At 39.3% G+C, this 15,276-nt stretch overlaps 1 protein-coding gene across 3 annotated transcripts in view; it reads right to left on the reverse strand.

Annotated features, from left to right (window-relative positions):
- The window catches only part of RELN (reelin), a 469,941-nt gene that overhangs the window by 25,172 nt on the left and 429,493 nt on the right, over window positions 1–15,276 (reverse strand). For all 3 annotated transcript variants that reach the window (XM_065399319.1, XM_065399303.1, XM_065399311.1), the window contains 8 exons: window positions 14,624–14,764; window positions 12,632–12,809; window positions 10,031–10,224; window positions 8,644–8,900; window positions 7,421–7,575; window positions 6,075–6,289; window positions 3,672–3,849; window positions 1,095–1,270 (listed from right to left, as the gene is read on the reverse strand). In XM_065399319.1, coding sequence (XP_065255391.1) covers window positions 1,095–1,270; window positions 3,672–3,849; window positions 6,075–6,289; window positions 7,421–7,575; window positions 8,644–8,900; window positions 10,031–10,224; window positions 12,632–12,809; window positions 14,624–14,764 — 1,494 coding nt within the window. The remainder of the gene's footprint in view (window positions 1–1,094; window positions 1,271–3,671; window positions 3,850–6,074; window positions 6,290–7,420; window positions 7,576–8,643; window positions 8,901–10,030; window positions 10,225–12,631; window positions 12,810–14,623; window positions 14,765–15,276) is intronic.

Below are 15,276 nucleotides of genomic sequence, written 5' to 3' on the forward strand. Positions count from 1 at the left end.
TTAAAGCCAACCCCCCACGTATCATTTTAAACATCCAATCCTGCAAGCACTTTAAGCACATTATTTTTTATATGTTCCCATATTTCAGTGGGACTACTTATCCAGGAAAAGCCAGTCATGTGTGTAAATGTTGCCAGGACTGGGCTCTTTGTTACCAATTACCACTGAGAATTGTTCCTTTAAATATCTGGCAAATCCAATGCTTTCCCATACTCCCCTGATCTGGGGTGAGGAGAGACCTCAGGAGGAGGTTCCCTGGGCCATGTTGAAGTGTTAAATGCTTCATATTCACTTTACAGAAGCCTCATAATAGGCTTGAATTAGATGCTATGTACCACACCTTGATGCAAAGGAGCAAGTCTCTAGAGTTATTTTTGAATATTTGTCTTCCTTCAACACAATGCATACCCCTCCCATCTACAACAATGTATGGGATTACATCCAGTTCCCCTGTAGTCCAGCATTACTAAACACAATTTGTATTTTTGAGGTAAACGATTTTGCTTGGCTATTTAAAAAAAAAACTTTTTTAGTGCTTGTGAAATGTGCTGGTGATACACTCCCGGAGACCAAAATCTTCTGCAGGTGCTGTTCCCCCCCCCCCACCTTTAGTTCTGAGCCTTTTTGCTGAGACTAGCAACCCATGTGCTAACTAGTGCCAATTGTGGTGGTGAGGTTGTGATGTAGTTACCCATCCACTAAAAACTATACGGAGACCACCAATTCCTCACTACTCTCCCACACCTTTGTCTGTAAATTGTCTATTTAGATTGTAAACTCAGTAGGTTAAGGACCTTCCTCTTACATATCTACAAAGCAGCAAGCATACTGCGGGTGTTACACAAATAATATATTAACAACATAACTCATTGCATACAGTCAGTGAAAAGTCCCCTATTGACCATAAGAATAAGAACTATTTGTTACTGCCTCCCTGAGCTGACTCTACTCTGGTGGTGGCCCGGGCATAAAAAGGTTCCATTACCTATTACCAATCCACCGAACTGTCTCATCTCCTGCTCTGTTATTATTTAATGAAGCCCTCCATTACAACTTATTAGCTATGTCAAATTCTACTAGGTAACATGACATACTTGGCACCCCTCAAGTCCAGGTCTTGAGTGACAGCTTGCCTCACGGTATCACCTCCAAAATACAAAGCTGTATCCTCTGCTAGAATCCCACATTCAGTACAGGTGTTTCCACCTTCCAAGGACATCCATAAATCTGGTTTAATTTCTTCATTGTCAAAGCGCTCCTTTAGGAAAGTCTGCAGGAAGGAATGTGACATCTGAGGAACAACCATGAAGAGGCATCATACTCTTTAGCTTTTCTAATGAACCCAGCTGGAACTGACTTTCTAAGTATGTTTAAGAGAGACAAGTTGGGTGAGGTAATATCTTTTATTGGACCAATCTCTGATGGTGAGAGAGACAAGCTTTCAAGCTACACAGAGCGCTTCTTCAGGTTCATGTAACTCAAAAGCTTGTCTCTTTCTCCAACAGAAGATGGTCTAGTAAAAGATGTTAGCTCATCCATCTTGTCTCTCTTCAACATGGTTACAATAACACTGCAAACATAAGTTTGTTTAAAATACTCATGTAAACTGTAACGTGTTTTTTGCCTTTTTTGTGGGTGAGCTAAGGGTCACCAGCCTTTTACAGACACAATAGCTTTGTGGGCACAAATAGGGTCATTTAGATGTTCAAATGCCTGATATATGGGAGCAATTACTATTTGCAATTATTTGCTTTATGGTAATACCCAGACACACAATTAGGATCAGGGCTCCATTGTGCTAGATGCTGTACAAATATACAGTGACACACGGTCCCAGCCTTGCAGAGCATATAAGCATGTAGTCAGATATCTAAAATGACATTGACTGTATCAGTGCACAATTGTGAGCCCAAAATTGTGCTTGACATTATTACCACCTGCAACACTGAAGGAGGCCAGATTGAGGCTCTACTGAGAGGGAAACTGAGCCCTAAATATTTAAAAATAGGTATATACTGACCAGTGCTGTGCAGCTACTAAAATATATATATTCACAAATGTTACTTTGAATAAAAGATTATTTATTTTGATGCAATTCTTGACCCTTTTTATATTTTCCCCACAAGTACTTGTACGAGTGATGTGCTGGCCACAAGAGAGAATGTGGAAAGTGAAAGTCTTGGACTACTTGTGAATATATGTTTATGTAATGGTTTGTGCCACAGGTATTTGTACAAAGCCCAGCTGGGAATCTCTCTACGTTCGATGTTCCTATTTATAAAAGTTTTAGTCAGTTAATCAGGGAGCTGAAATAATATCAGGGATGAAATCCTGGCCCCAGTGAAGTCAATGGCAGAACTCTTATTGACTTCACCCTATATTAAATACCAGTCACACATCATCAATAAAAAATAACAAATACATGAAGACACAGATGAAGAAATTAGTTTACAAGCAACCCTTAAATGATCTAGAGCTGCTCCTGTTTCTACATTACACCATGTTAGCTGGGTGTGTTGCAAGAGTCACCTCTTCTGGCAGGATAACAAAAGTAATGGCCCGTAAAACGGCCATACCAATAATGCTCTGCAAGTAAATCCTTAAATTGAATATATGAAAAGTAAATGGCTTTAATCTTAGCGGAGAGGAGGGAAATTGATCAATTAAGATGTGGTACTAATTTACATTTATGTAACTAGTACCTTAAAATACTACTACTACCACTAATAATAATTAATTATAATATTAATAATTCAAATAACACTTAAATTCAAATCTTGAGTAGTTTGCATTTCCTTTGGAAAAAATGTGGTTCAACCAACATATCTCTTCTGTAGATTATGTACATACATTATCATGTATAAATATGGTTCAGAAAGCCTGAACAAGGTGAATACTGTAATTTTAATACAGTTTGGTAATTCTTAAAGTTTTTTCCTCAAAATATAAACAGTATTTTAAATTGGAGAAATGTACTAAAGTCCTAAAAGTATATTTTTGCCTACACTGTACTCTTTTGCTGTATGTCTGTGCATGTTACACACCACCATCTCAAATCTAAATTTCTTCAGCCACACAAATACCATTCCACCTTTTGTTGCAGTAATTTATTAACTTGGGATGTAGAGTACAACTGTGGAAAATTAAAACTATATGAAACTTTATAAGTTACTTAAATTAATTTAATATGATCTGGAGTTCAGTGCCTTGTTTACCTGTGTCTCCCTCTTTATTATAAAGATGAATTTTCTATACTTGGTCTTGGTAAATGTATTGGTATTTGCAACAGCAGTTGTGTCCAGGAACTACATCACGTTTATTAATATTGTATTTGAGAACTGTTTTGTTCATTTACACATTGCAATGTACTGCAACTGTTAAATAGCAGTTTAATGTTTTTTTTTACTTCAGAAGGAAAATATAGTGTAATTATTGGTGTTAGCGATAAGGTGATATTTCTTTAGATACCAATACAGAAATGATACATTTTTAAATAGATGATCCAGAGCTGTACAGTTCAGATCTGAATGTAGATTTGAGGATCTCCAAAGTCTGAGAGGCGTCAGACCCAACGTTCCAGTTTGGGCACATCTCTGTTTTTTTTTAAAGCTCCACTGATTCAATTTCTCTATAACAAACTTTTGCAGTACTACCAAATGCATTTAAGTTACCTTTAAAGTTTGGGTCAAGTAGCAGTTTGGACCAGAGTACCCGGGATCACAGATGCACTGTTTTTTCAGGCAGTCTCCATGGCCTCTACAGTTGTCCAAACAACCAGGTCCCAGATAGAAATTATCAATGGCCCATTGAATATCTGAGTACTTCTGATAGAACCTAAACCTCACTGGACTATACATACAAGAATGAAGAAAAACAGATAAAGATAAAAAGATAACTTTACACAAATGAAAAATGTACACTATATACATACGCTTATGAACAGCACTGCATGGGGTAACAAATCATAAGACACTTTAGTAACAGGAGATATGGTAATTAAAATGTTTCTATAGGGCATATTAGTCATTCCTCTAATTGACTCTGATCATTCTATTTTAACATGTTGTTATTTAAACTATACTAGATTATAATTAAATAAAATGCACATTTCTTGTTTTCAGTTTAAAGAAGTTTTATTTTCTTTTAAAACAGAAAGAGATGTTTCATCTGAACTCCAGTATAAATCTTCTGATTTAGGCCCTAATCCAGTGAGTAGCCCCACTAAACACAATGGGACTATTCATGGCATAAAATCAGGCACATTTAGGATCAGGGTCTTTTAAAATGATGTTTAGCATTCTTCATAGAAATCCATTTTATGTCCTGTATAGGAGATCACATAGAATATGTGGGCTAGATCTGTGAGAGCCACTGTCAACAGGTGACAGGAAAAAATATTCTACTCTAGTTTCTTCTGAGATGATTTAATTTTAAAAGGATTATTCAAATAATGCAATTAATAGATCCTAATACTAGAAAAAATATATTGTTGCAATATGCACAGATAATTTGGGTAGCATTTTTCACTGTCTAAAATCAAAACTCCCCCTCTAATTCAGTTTGGGTCTCTGGAGAGATTGGAATATGCAGTACAGCTCTGGACTGCAGACAAGAAAGGATAATTTTGCAATTTGTTCAGACCATGAATCATTCTTAAGTTTGATAGAAAACCCCCCCAGGTGATTTTCATTATCACTCTATTGCCCTATGTTTATAGAAAGCCAAATCTCTTCTATCTTTCCTTTGAAGGTATGGAGCTTCCCTTTGAAAGTGCATCATCCAGCAAAACTGTATTAAGGAGAAGAGAGAAGCCACAAAGAAACATGAAATCTGATATAGCTCTCTTGTTTCTAGGGTGGCATGGGCTGGAGTGCTGCAAAAGCAGATTACTCAGTTGCTGGGAAGGAAGAATTTTGCAGTGCTTTCCAGCAAACTCTTCTGGAGTGGAACTTTGAAGAGAACCTCTTCCAACCCTTTTCAGTAAGAGAGAAAGTTGCTGTGATATGGGCACATTGAAAAAAAGAACAGGAAAAAATGCAGGGGGGGGGGGAGATTCTTGAACTTCGGAGGACATCCTAGGAAAAAAATGATGTCAGTAGGAACATAAATACCCAGTCAATCTGAAGAGTGGTTCCACGTTGAACAGTAAATGTTGCATCATAAGAGTCCATGTTCATGTTTACTCATTTTACAAGTAAATAAACTTTTCCTTTCAATTTCTAGCTCTGTAAACTCAACTAAATATCTTAAACCAAAATTGTGCTTTTTCTGGCTCACCATAAAGATTCAGTGGGCCAAACTCTGTCCTTGGTTACAGCTGTACACCTCTATTGCCTAAAAACATATGCAATTAGAATCTAGTTAAAAATGCCATTGGTGTTGCACAAGCCAGACTAGAATCCAGCCCATTCTCATAGAGCAGGGGTAGGCAACCTATGGCACGTGTGCCGAAGGTGGCACACGAGCTGATTTTCAGCGGCACTCACACTGCCCGGGTCCTGGCCACCGGTCCAGAGGGATCTGCATTTTAATTTAATTTTAAATGAAGCTTCTTAAACATTTTAAAAACCTATTTACTTTACATACAATAATAGTTTAGTTATATATTATAGACTTAGAGAAAGAGACCTTCTAAAAACGTTAAAATGTATTACTGGCACGCAAAACCTTAAATTAGAGTGAACAAATGAAGACTCGGCACAACACTTCTGAAAGGTTGCCGAACCCTGTCATAGAGCAATGTTGACCCTGTATAGCAAACAGGAGCATAAATGAATAAACCCCTTTTTAAAATCAGTCAGCACTTAGGACTCCGAATAGACAAAGGGGCCCCAATTCAGCAAGATTCTTAAGCACGTGCCTTACTTTAAGCACATGAATAGTTCTATTGACATTAATAGGACTACTCAGGTGCTTAAAATTAGGTCTATGCTTATGTACCTTGCTGAACTGAGGCCATGGAGCAGATCTTTTGCATAAGGAAGTGTACACATTGCCATGGTTTTCAGACTATTTAGTCCCCCTTTAATTCTGCACTGAACCCAAGGTAATATGAGTAGCTGTTTCATACTTACTTGCCCACTAGGTTTTCAGGCAGTGAATAAGTTATCCTTTTCCATCCTTTTGTTGGAAAGAAGACAGAGGGCTGTGAAATACTCCCAGAGCATTTTGGATCTGCAGGTAAGCACTGAGGAACTAAATAGCTCCAACTCACACCGAAGTCAGTGGAATATTGCACATGGACTTGATTCTGTGCAATTTTTTCTGAAGTTTTACATCCAACAGAAATCTAATATAGATAAAAGCATATGCAAGTTGGTATTGTAACAGTTCTTACTATCAATAAAGAGCTGGAGGGATGATTACAGTTTAAAGATTTTTCAGCAAGAAAGCTGATTGGAGATTATGCTTTAAGTTACAGTAGTAAGAGTTAGCAGCTCTCGTATAGCACTTGTCATCCATAGATTTCATCATTAATCCCAATGTGCAAATGGGGAAACTGAGTCCAAAATCCTACTACAAATCAATGGACCCTGATCTCATGACTCCCAAGTCTGGTGCATTATCCACCAAATCATAGTACCTCCCACCCAAGCTGCACTCATCCTATTACTATCCCACTACAGCAAAAGTTAAGATACCAATATTCCACAGGGGAATGTTTAATAAAGGGTGACATTTCCCTCTTAGTGAAAAGTCCTGTGCAAGGTCCCTCACATCACTTAACCCTTGTGAATGTTCTATGTGGGAAACATGGGTAGAGCCTCTCTATGCTGGGTTCAGATAGTCTGGTATAGAGGAGGCCATATGGGGGCAGGTTTGACGTGCGTGCACTGGAACTGTACTTACAGTGATTCAGTAGCTCCAAATCCTCATTAAAAGGATGTGGAGGGAAAGTGGCTGCTTTTTCAACCCACATGCTGGAACAGTGACCACAAAGGAAGCGTAGCTATATTCTAGCCCTGTAGCCTGTTGGTGGGCTCTCCCAACCCCCAAGGAGCAAACAACATGAAGCTCATTTACTCCGACTTTGTGTGGTGACAAGTGAATTATCTGATGTGTAAATTTTGGTTAGTTGTCACTTCACTAATCATAAATGACAAAACACACTTGGTGTATCTGTAACAAATCCCATAGCTGCATCATGTTCTCACACCTACACCATCGGAAACAGAACTCAGGATTATCTTTGTACCCTGTCAGTCACATTAACACTGACAGCCTGCTTGTAGGTCACCACTGGAGGGTAACATAATAACAATATGTGAGCAGTGCCACTCCTTTCAGTAGGGGGAAGTGGTGCAGACATCCTGGTCTATGCAACACATATCAGGCTGTTTCCTATAAATCTGTCCTGCTCTGAGGAAAACAGGCTGTTTTAGAATAATTATGCAGAATATTTAGATTATAAAGATTTTACCTTGAACTGCATAATCCAGGCTTCTGTAGGAGTTAGGTCATGGGTGACCGCATAAACTTCTCTGCCATCATGGCTACCGCAGATCATAACACCATCAGGAGAGTCACAGAATCTTTCAATTGCGCAATCATCATGGAACAGCCAATGTTCATTCACTTGAAAACAAATATGAAAGTCAATATTGTATAACCACAACATTACCTAAAGAAAACAGCAAACGGTGTTTACCACTAAAGATGAGCAATGGATTAAATCTTTAACTATATACAAACTATTTAGTATTGTTCTTTGAAAAATTCCATAGTACTTTAGTATCCACTATTCCCATATGTCTATACTTAACATTCAGAACAGCCCATGCTATTCTCTGACCATAAACCTGTTCACATAATTTTCAATGCATAAGAATTAAGGACTTGAGAATTGCTCATAATGTTTAGCAATTATGTGGCATACATACCATTGCTGTCTTATTATATAATAATACTGTACTAAATAATATTCTCTTCTTAAAACAAAGTGAAGATCCTGCAATTGACTCTGTTTGGGCAAACCCCGGTAAGTTGAATGGAGATCTGTGAATGCAGAAGTCTGCAAATGTGGAGTCAATTGAAGAATCAGAGCATGTGTGACCAAAGCATCTTCAACTAATTAGTCCCACTAGCATGCGCAAATATTTCCTTATTTATATTTTAGGAAACTCAACAACTTAATCCCCTGGGTAACTATTTTAAAAATCGTTGCTAGCAAATGTCTGCAAAATAGGAAACAAATACTCAATGTGTAGGAAATCCTTTTAGAATAATGTGGCATTCAGTCAAATAATATTTGTTCCTGGAAACAATAACAGAAAATTCTGCTGTGCTACATGATACAGAAATAAGAAAAAAAAAATCTAGACAATTCTTTTTCTTTGCAGAGAAATGTCTCATAAGTGATTTCACTAGTAAGAAACCATTTTGTATAAAATATTGGTTATTTGAAAAACTGACTGCAAGATTTCTTTAAAATTTGTATTTCCTTTCCCCCCATATTTACTTCCCCCTTTCCCTCCTCGCACAGTTTGTAGATTTAAAAGCAGTTTGTTACATGTTGTTGGTTAAAAAAAAGAACAGTACAGGGACTGGCTCTGACATCCATTGTGGTGAGACCAACAAGATCAGATTTAGAAGTAGCTGTACTGACTTCCTGCTCTTTGTCTCTGATCGATATCAAACTTTTACCTGACGTTTTGTCTTCTGTAAACATATCAAAAGCGATCCTCCCAGTGGGTCCTGCATCTGCAGGAGAGCGTTCGTGTTGTGGGAGTGGAGCACTGCTAAAAGTGTCTAACATCACTGTCCTCTGATCAGCAGAGCCAGATATCAGCACATTGTCAATAGCCCAGTCATTCTGATCTAAGCCGTCATGTTTAGGTTGCCACCAGCGGAAACGGGTTCCAAGAGCTTTGGCCTCATGAGGGAGGAGAATGTTCACAAAGCTAAAATGTAATAATGGAGATAAGTCATGTGACAGCCACATCTCAATCTCTTGAATTTTGAAAAGAAAAAACAAAGTTTTAAATAAGCAGCTGAACGGGGCTTTTAAACAACGCTGGGCCAGATTCTTTGACCAAGTCCATCCTATTTGCCCTAGGGTGCAAAGAGGCGGAATCTAACCCTAGCTCTCCCCACTGTAGGAGACTCTTCAATGGACGCAGAGCCTTTAAGACTGGTTCCTATTTCATTGTCCCAGCAGCATCTGACACGGGCGGTGTATTATGAGTGGAGAGGGACTGGGAGGAAGAGTAGCCAGAGTATGGTGTGTACTGGGTATGCTTAAGTGGACAATCCCTTTAGGGAACACTGCCAGTGATGCAGGTTTAGCGTAGCCCCATAGCTGCTCTAACTTGCTCCAGAGCCAGGCAGAGAATCAGGGAGCCATAACCATTTCAAGAAATTATATGCTGAAGTGGAATCAAGATATTAATTTGATGTTAACGTGAATCAAGGTGTTTATTTTCAAAGCTGGAGACACTGATCATATAACAATGTTTTATTGCAATTACCTTATTTCCTTTATAGCAAATGACTAATGCAGACATGGGTTAAAATGTCACTGATTCCTTGTAGTATTAGGAAGTAATTCATCAGTGCACAGAGGGCCAGTCCAAGGCCTGTGCATCACTTAAGTCCCACTTCAGCATTAAAATAAGACTTAAATGTGGCAGAGACCTTCTGTTTAGACAACAGATCTGCTCTGTGCTTTAGCAAATCAGAAATCAGATGATAAATAAATGTATGTTAAAAATAGTATGGACTTTTATAAATCAAATTAACTCTTCTGACTAGCTATAGTTTTACTTTAACATTTACTGCTGAATAATGGTCAACCATGCACCAGTGTAACTGGCTGTCACAGACTCGATCTGATTAAACTGATGGTAGACTGTTCTAATGTTTGAAGCCCCATCCTGCCAACACTTACACCAATGCTTAACTGTAAGCACGCAAGTTAATCAGGTATATAAATGTTTGCAAGATTATTTACATACAGCAATATTAGCAATCAGGGCAGATTCTTTATGAAAAATCCAAAAGAACCAATTAGTAGAAGTATATAGTTACAAACCCGGGTTTGCTGAACTGGTCATAGAAAATTTCCATTAAGAGGTTCCAAGTAATGCCACCATTCACGGAGTACTCCAGGAGAACTCCTTGGTTCCGATTGTTAGGAGTTATCAGACATCCATACATGAAATAAAACTGGATGAATTCTGCATTAGTCAGGTTTAAATCAACTGTCACTAATAAACGGCTGCATCCCTAAAAAAAAAGAAAAGAAAACATATTTTTGTTGGTGTGGCTGTTCAGTTAAGACAATCACCAAGGCTGTGATGCTTTCAATGAATATATTCCTGAAAAATACATTTAATTATTTCATTACTCAGTTGTTTTATGGGAATTAAGTGGTATTTTAAAAAGCCAATCCTCTTAATGGGAAGGCTTCATAAGACTGAACCAATAATCACAGAATCATAGGACCACAGAAATGTAATACTGGAAGGGACCTCGATAGGGCATCCACTCCCCTGCACTGAGGCAGGACTAAGACCTTGGCTACACTACAGGGGAAATTCGATCTACGCTATGCAATTTGAATTACGTGAATAGCGTAACTCAAATCGACTTAGCTTAGATCTACTTAGATCTACTTACCGCGGGGTCCACACTATGCGATGTCGACTCCCCCTACTCTTCTCAATCCGGTCGAGTACAGGAGTCGACGGGAGAGCGATCTGCGGTCGATTTAGTGGGTGAAGACCCACTAAATCGACCGCTGATGCATTGATCACTGTTCGTTGATCCCCCGGTAAGTGTAGACAAGCCCCAAGTATTATCTAGACCATCTCTGACGGGTGTTTGTCTAACCTGTTCTAACCTGTGGATGAAGATTCCACAGCCTTCCTAGGTAATTTGTTCCAGTGCTTAATTACCCTTATAGTTACTGAGTTTTTCCTTATGTTTAATCTAAATCTCTCTTGCTGCAATTTAAGTCCAATACTTCTTGTCTTGTCCTCAGGGGATAAGGAGAACAATTTATCACCCTCCTCTTTATAACAATATTTTATGTGCTTGAAAACTGTTATCATGTCCCCTCTCAATCTTCTCTTCTCCAGACTAAACAAATCCAATTTTTTCAATCTTCCCCTCATAGATCATGTTTTCCTGACCTTTAATCATTTTTGTTGCTCTCCTATGGACTTTCTCCAATTTTTCTCCCTTTTAAAATGTAAATGATTATTTACAGTTTAACAATTTTGCCAGAAGAATGGAACATACCATATCCTTTTTTTTAAATCACAAGTGTCATATGTAAGATTTTTTTTAACTTGTGAAGGAGATCTGATTTTATGTACATATACACAGAGCAAAATTTCCAAAAATGGGATCTAATTTTGCACCTGCAGCTTTGCATGTCTAACTACCTGAATTGCAGGCTGCAAAGGTTGTTAGATGCCATCTCTCTATTATTTATGCCCACAACTGATTGTGGCTGAAAAATTTCAGGCAAGAAAATTAGAGACCAGTTTGAGGCTCTTAGAAAATTAGGACCATAATGTCATTCATTGCTCTTTTAAAACAAAAATGGTTTTGCTTTAGATCAGTAATTCTTAATTAGTTAATATTTGTCAAAGCTCTATGGACATGAAAAGGGCTAGACTACATAGTGATAAATAGGCTAATTCTACCTTGTAAAAAGCTTTAAAATATTACAAGTCTACAAATCAATTTTAAGTCCCATGTAACACCACAATAATTAATGCTAAAACAGAATAATTAATGACCTGATCTGCAAACATAATTTCAATTAATTTCCATCTTGAAAGATGTGGATTTACTGTCACAAATTGCTATCTATATTTATATGTTTGCAATATTCAGGATCCACTGTATCTTTCTTTTCTTAAATCTAGATTATAAAAATCCTTATCCCCATCTTTTCAACACTGGCTGGAATAAAACACTTCAATTAACATGAAAGTCAACAGTCTGGTGTGTGTAGACCCTCAGGAGACAGAACAATTTTAATAGATTATTTTTACACCTTCTGTAATACAAACTGTATTTTATGAATCACTCAGGCTGCCCAGTGCATTCATGTGGTGTCAACTAACTCTTAATGGGAAAAAGCAGTGAAAAGTTACTGCTTTCAGTTTTTAGAAAATAAGATAGGTCTGGGACTCAGTTCTAAATATACATTAAATAGCCCCCCAAACAAGTATTTTTAGACTTTTTAAAGCAGTATTAATATGTACATGCAGTCTAGATAGCAGCAGCACCAGACCCTGTAGAAATTATTCTTGCCAGAAGTACAAATAATCTGTATGAGCAGGCCATTGATGAATGAGTGGATATAAACACTTCAATACCATGGACTGTGCCTTGGTCTATAGGCTCAATTCTGGGGGCCCCCTCTATGGCTTGTTTCAGAGAGCCTGCACATTGACCTCTCCTTGGCTGCTGGAGATGGGATGAGCTGAAAGAGATGTATCCAGTTCTCTGTAGTGTTTCTGGCAGGCACCAGTGCGGAGTCTGCCAGAACTTGACCCCCATCAGGGAAGTAAATATACGTTTTCCATTTATTTCTAATACCTTTTTTAGGTTACTTATTTATTCAGTTTTCTAAATCAATCACATTGAAGAGTTAACCACAGAGTTAAACACCAACCCCGCTGAAATGAAGCGCCATTCCAGATGCCACAGCTCCACAGACTGTGCTCAGTTTCCCTCCATTTACTGTTAGCCAGTTCTGATTAGATGGAGCTCGATTGAAGTTGTCTTTAAGTTGTGTTGGAAGGGATGCCTCTGGCTCATCACAGTAGAGCCCACCCCAGTGTTCATCACAGCTGCAAAGGAAAACAAACACAGAGTAAACTCATTTGGAAACATTTTCTACACCAAGACTTAAAATCATTTTATTCCAGCCCAGGGGAGCAAGAGGCCATTTGTCTCACCTACAAGCACATGCTTGGAGGAGTCGCCCTGCTGCCTCCTTCTGAAGCTGTTACTGTTTAACAGGATATGTTAATTGTGTAAAGACCTGCATGTGCACGGTTTTAATTCAAGCTGATAATACACCAGGTACATAAGACATGTCTAACATCGAGCTTTATCATTAAAATAAATGGTATTTTGGTAGACAAATCTAATCAAGATAACATGCCATGCCTAAGCAAATAAGTTTAAGCATCTTTTGGTGCTAGAACTGTATATCATTTTCTAGTCAGCTTTATAGAGGACAGATACTTTTACTGTAGCTTGTTTCACAATCCTAGATTCTTGCTAATCTGTAACACCTTTCCACAATATAGCTTTCAGTCAGTGTTTCAAAAATGTAGACAAACATAAAGACATAGCCTGATATTATATAAACGTACCTCAACAGAGAGATGTACTTTGGTTCTTTAGTGCCTTAAGCAGGGAGGCAGATACTGTACAGAAAATGTCTATGTTGCACTTGGCTCAGTGGATTTTCCTTCTAATGAACATGGTAAAATCATTCAGCTAGGAGCAATTTCTGCTGCCATTTGTGGCTGGAAAGAGTCCCAAATTCAGCAGAATGGGTATTGTTCTGCTGCCAGGGGGAAGAATTTTGGAAGCCTGTGAAGCTGTGTGTCTAGCTCTGTGGGGCTTGATGTGGACTGTCACACAAGAAGTTTTTTGGGGAAGGGACAGCAGGGTTCCATTAGAAGCTGCCAGCACGTAGCTTGGCATTAGATCATTGAGCCTACACCAGACCTGAGGCTGGAGTAGCTGCAAACTGGCTTGGTGAAGAGATATCCAGCATCCAGTCAGTTGCTTGGGCTGAGTGCAAGGAACAGGATTTGGGGCATAGTGAACGGGAGTGAAAGCCCCATGTAATTCCAGGGATAATCTTTGTCCCTTTGTTCAGGGGAGTCCAGGAACTGCTCTCTGTGCACTCCTGAGGATGCAAATCATCCCAAAGCGACTGTGCCCCACCCAGGCAATGGCTCATGTACACATTTAAGTGCTGAGAGGGAAGTAAATGACATCAACCTAGAGCAGGGATCGGCAACCTTTGGTATGCGGCCCACCATGGTAAGCACCCTGGCGGGCCAGGCCGGTTTGTTTACTTGCCGCATCCGCAGGTTTGGCCGATCGCGGCTCCCACTGGCCGTGGTTCGCCGCTCCAGGCCAATGGGGGTGGCGGGAAGGGGCAGCCAGCACATCCCTTGGCCCGCACTGCTTCCCGCAGCCCCCATTGGCCTGGAGCGGCGAACTGCGACCAGTGGGCGCCGCGTGCCAAAGGTTGCCAAACCCTGACCTAGAGGATAGAACAGCTTGTACACTGCCTTTGGGCACCAGGGAGCTGGTGGAAGGATTAGCACCATCTCTGTCTAAATTCTCCTTGGTGCAGTCCCAAACCACATTGTCATCAGCATGGCCATGTATCGCTAAGGAAAATCTGGCCCGCAGGAAGTCAGAGGGGATTCACTCACACACTCCAATATGCCCACCTATCCTCCTCTTAGAATTTTATTTCCCAAGTGACGCTGGTGCCTCTCTCTGTTTCAAAGAAGAAATTCTGCTTTTCTTTAAAAATAATACCTCTTCCAAGCAATTTCCTTGAAATCACACACTAAAATAGGAATGAAAAAATCTACATCACTACTTGCCAGAGGGAAACAGCTATACTTACACACAGTTCCCTTGTGTGCACCTCCCGTGGCCACTGCACATATCTATACAGCCATCCCCAATGTAGACATTGTCTATAGCCCATGTTTGCTGCTTGTCAAATGGAGCGGGCTGGTGCCAGCGGAAACGAGTTGCTTGAGACCTTTGGGAAAGAAAAAAAAATACAAAGGTAACTCTTCCAGCTGTGCTAAACCCTATTTTGATTAAAAGGAAATACAACTGTGTATGTTCACCCAAACCTGGACCATATTTATAAAGATGATTTATTTACTAACTGAACAAACAAGGGCTGGCTCAAGTGAATTACCGGGCCACTTAATAGGGCCCTCTGCTTGTAAGGCCAAATGTTCACTATGCAGCTTCTCTTCCCACCCTTGCAAAGCTGCTCTGCTGTGCCTGGAGGACAAAGGGAGTTAATCCCAAGGAAACCATGAGATGATACAGGTCATCATAATGAGCAATGGTCTCATGACAGCCGCTGTCTGATCACTGTCAAGTTTTTGTGTGCATTACGGCAGAGGGGAGATTTAAGGAGGGATCTGAAGGAGAATAATGAGGAGGATGTTTACAAGGAGCTCGTCCCATGCATAAGGGGCAGCATGACATAAAGTATGAAGATGCTTGCTGAAAAATTTTAAAATGGACAATCAAGAC

This window comes from Emys orbicularis, chromosome 1, assembly GCF_028017835.1.
Source record: "Emys orbicularis isolate rEmyOrb1 chromosome 1, rEmyOrb1.hap1, whole genome shotgun sequence".
Taxonomy (NCBI): Eukaryota; Metazoa; Chordata; order Testudines; family Emydidae; genus Emys; species Emys orbicularis.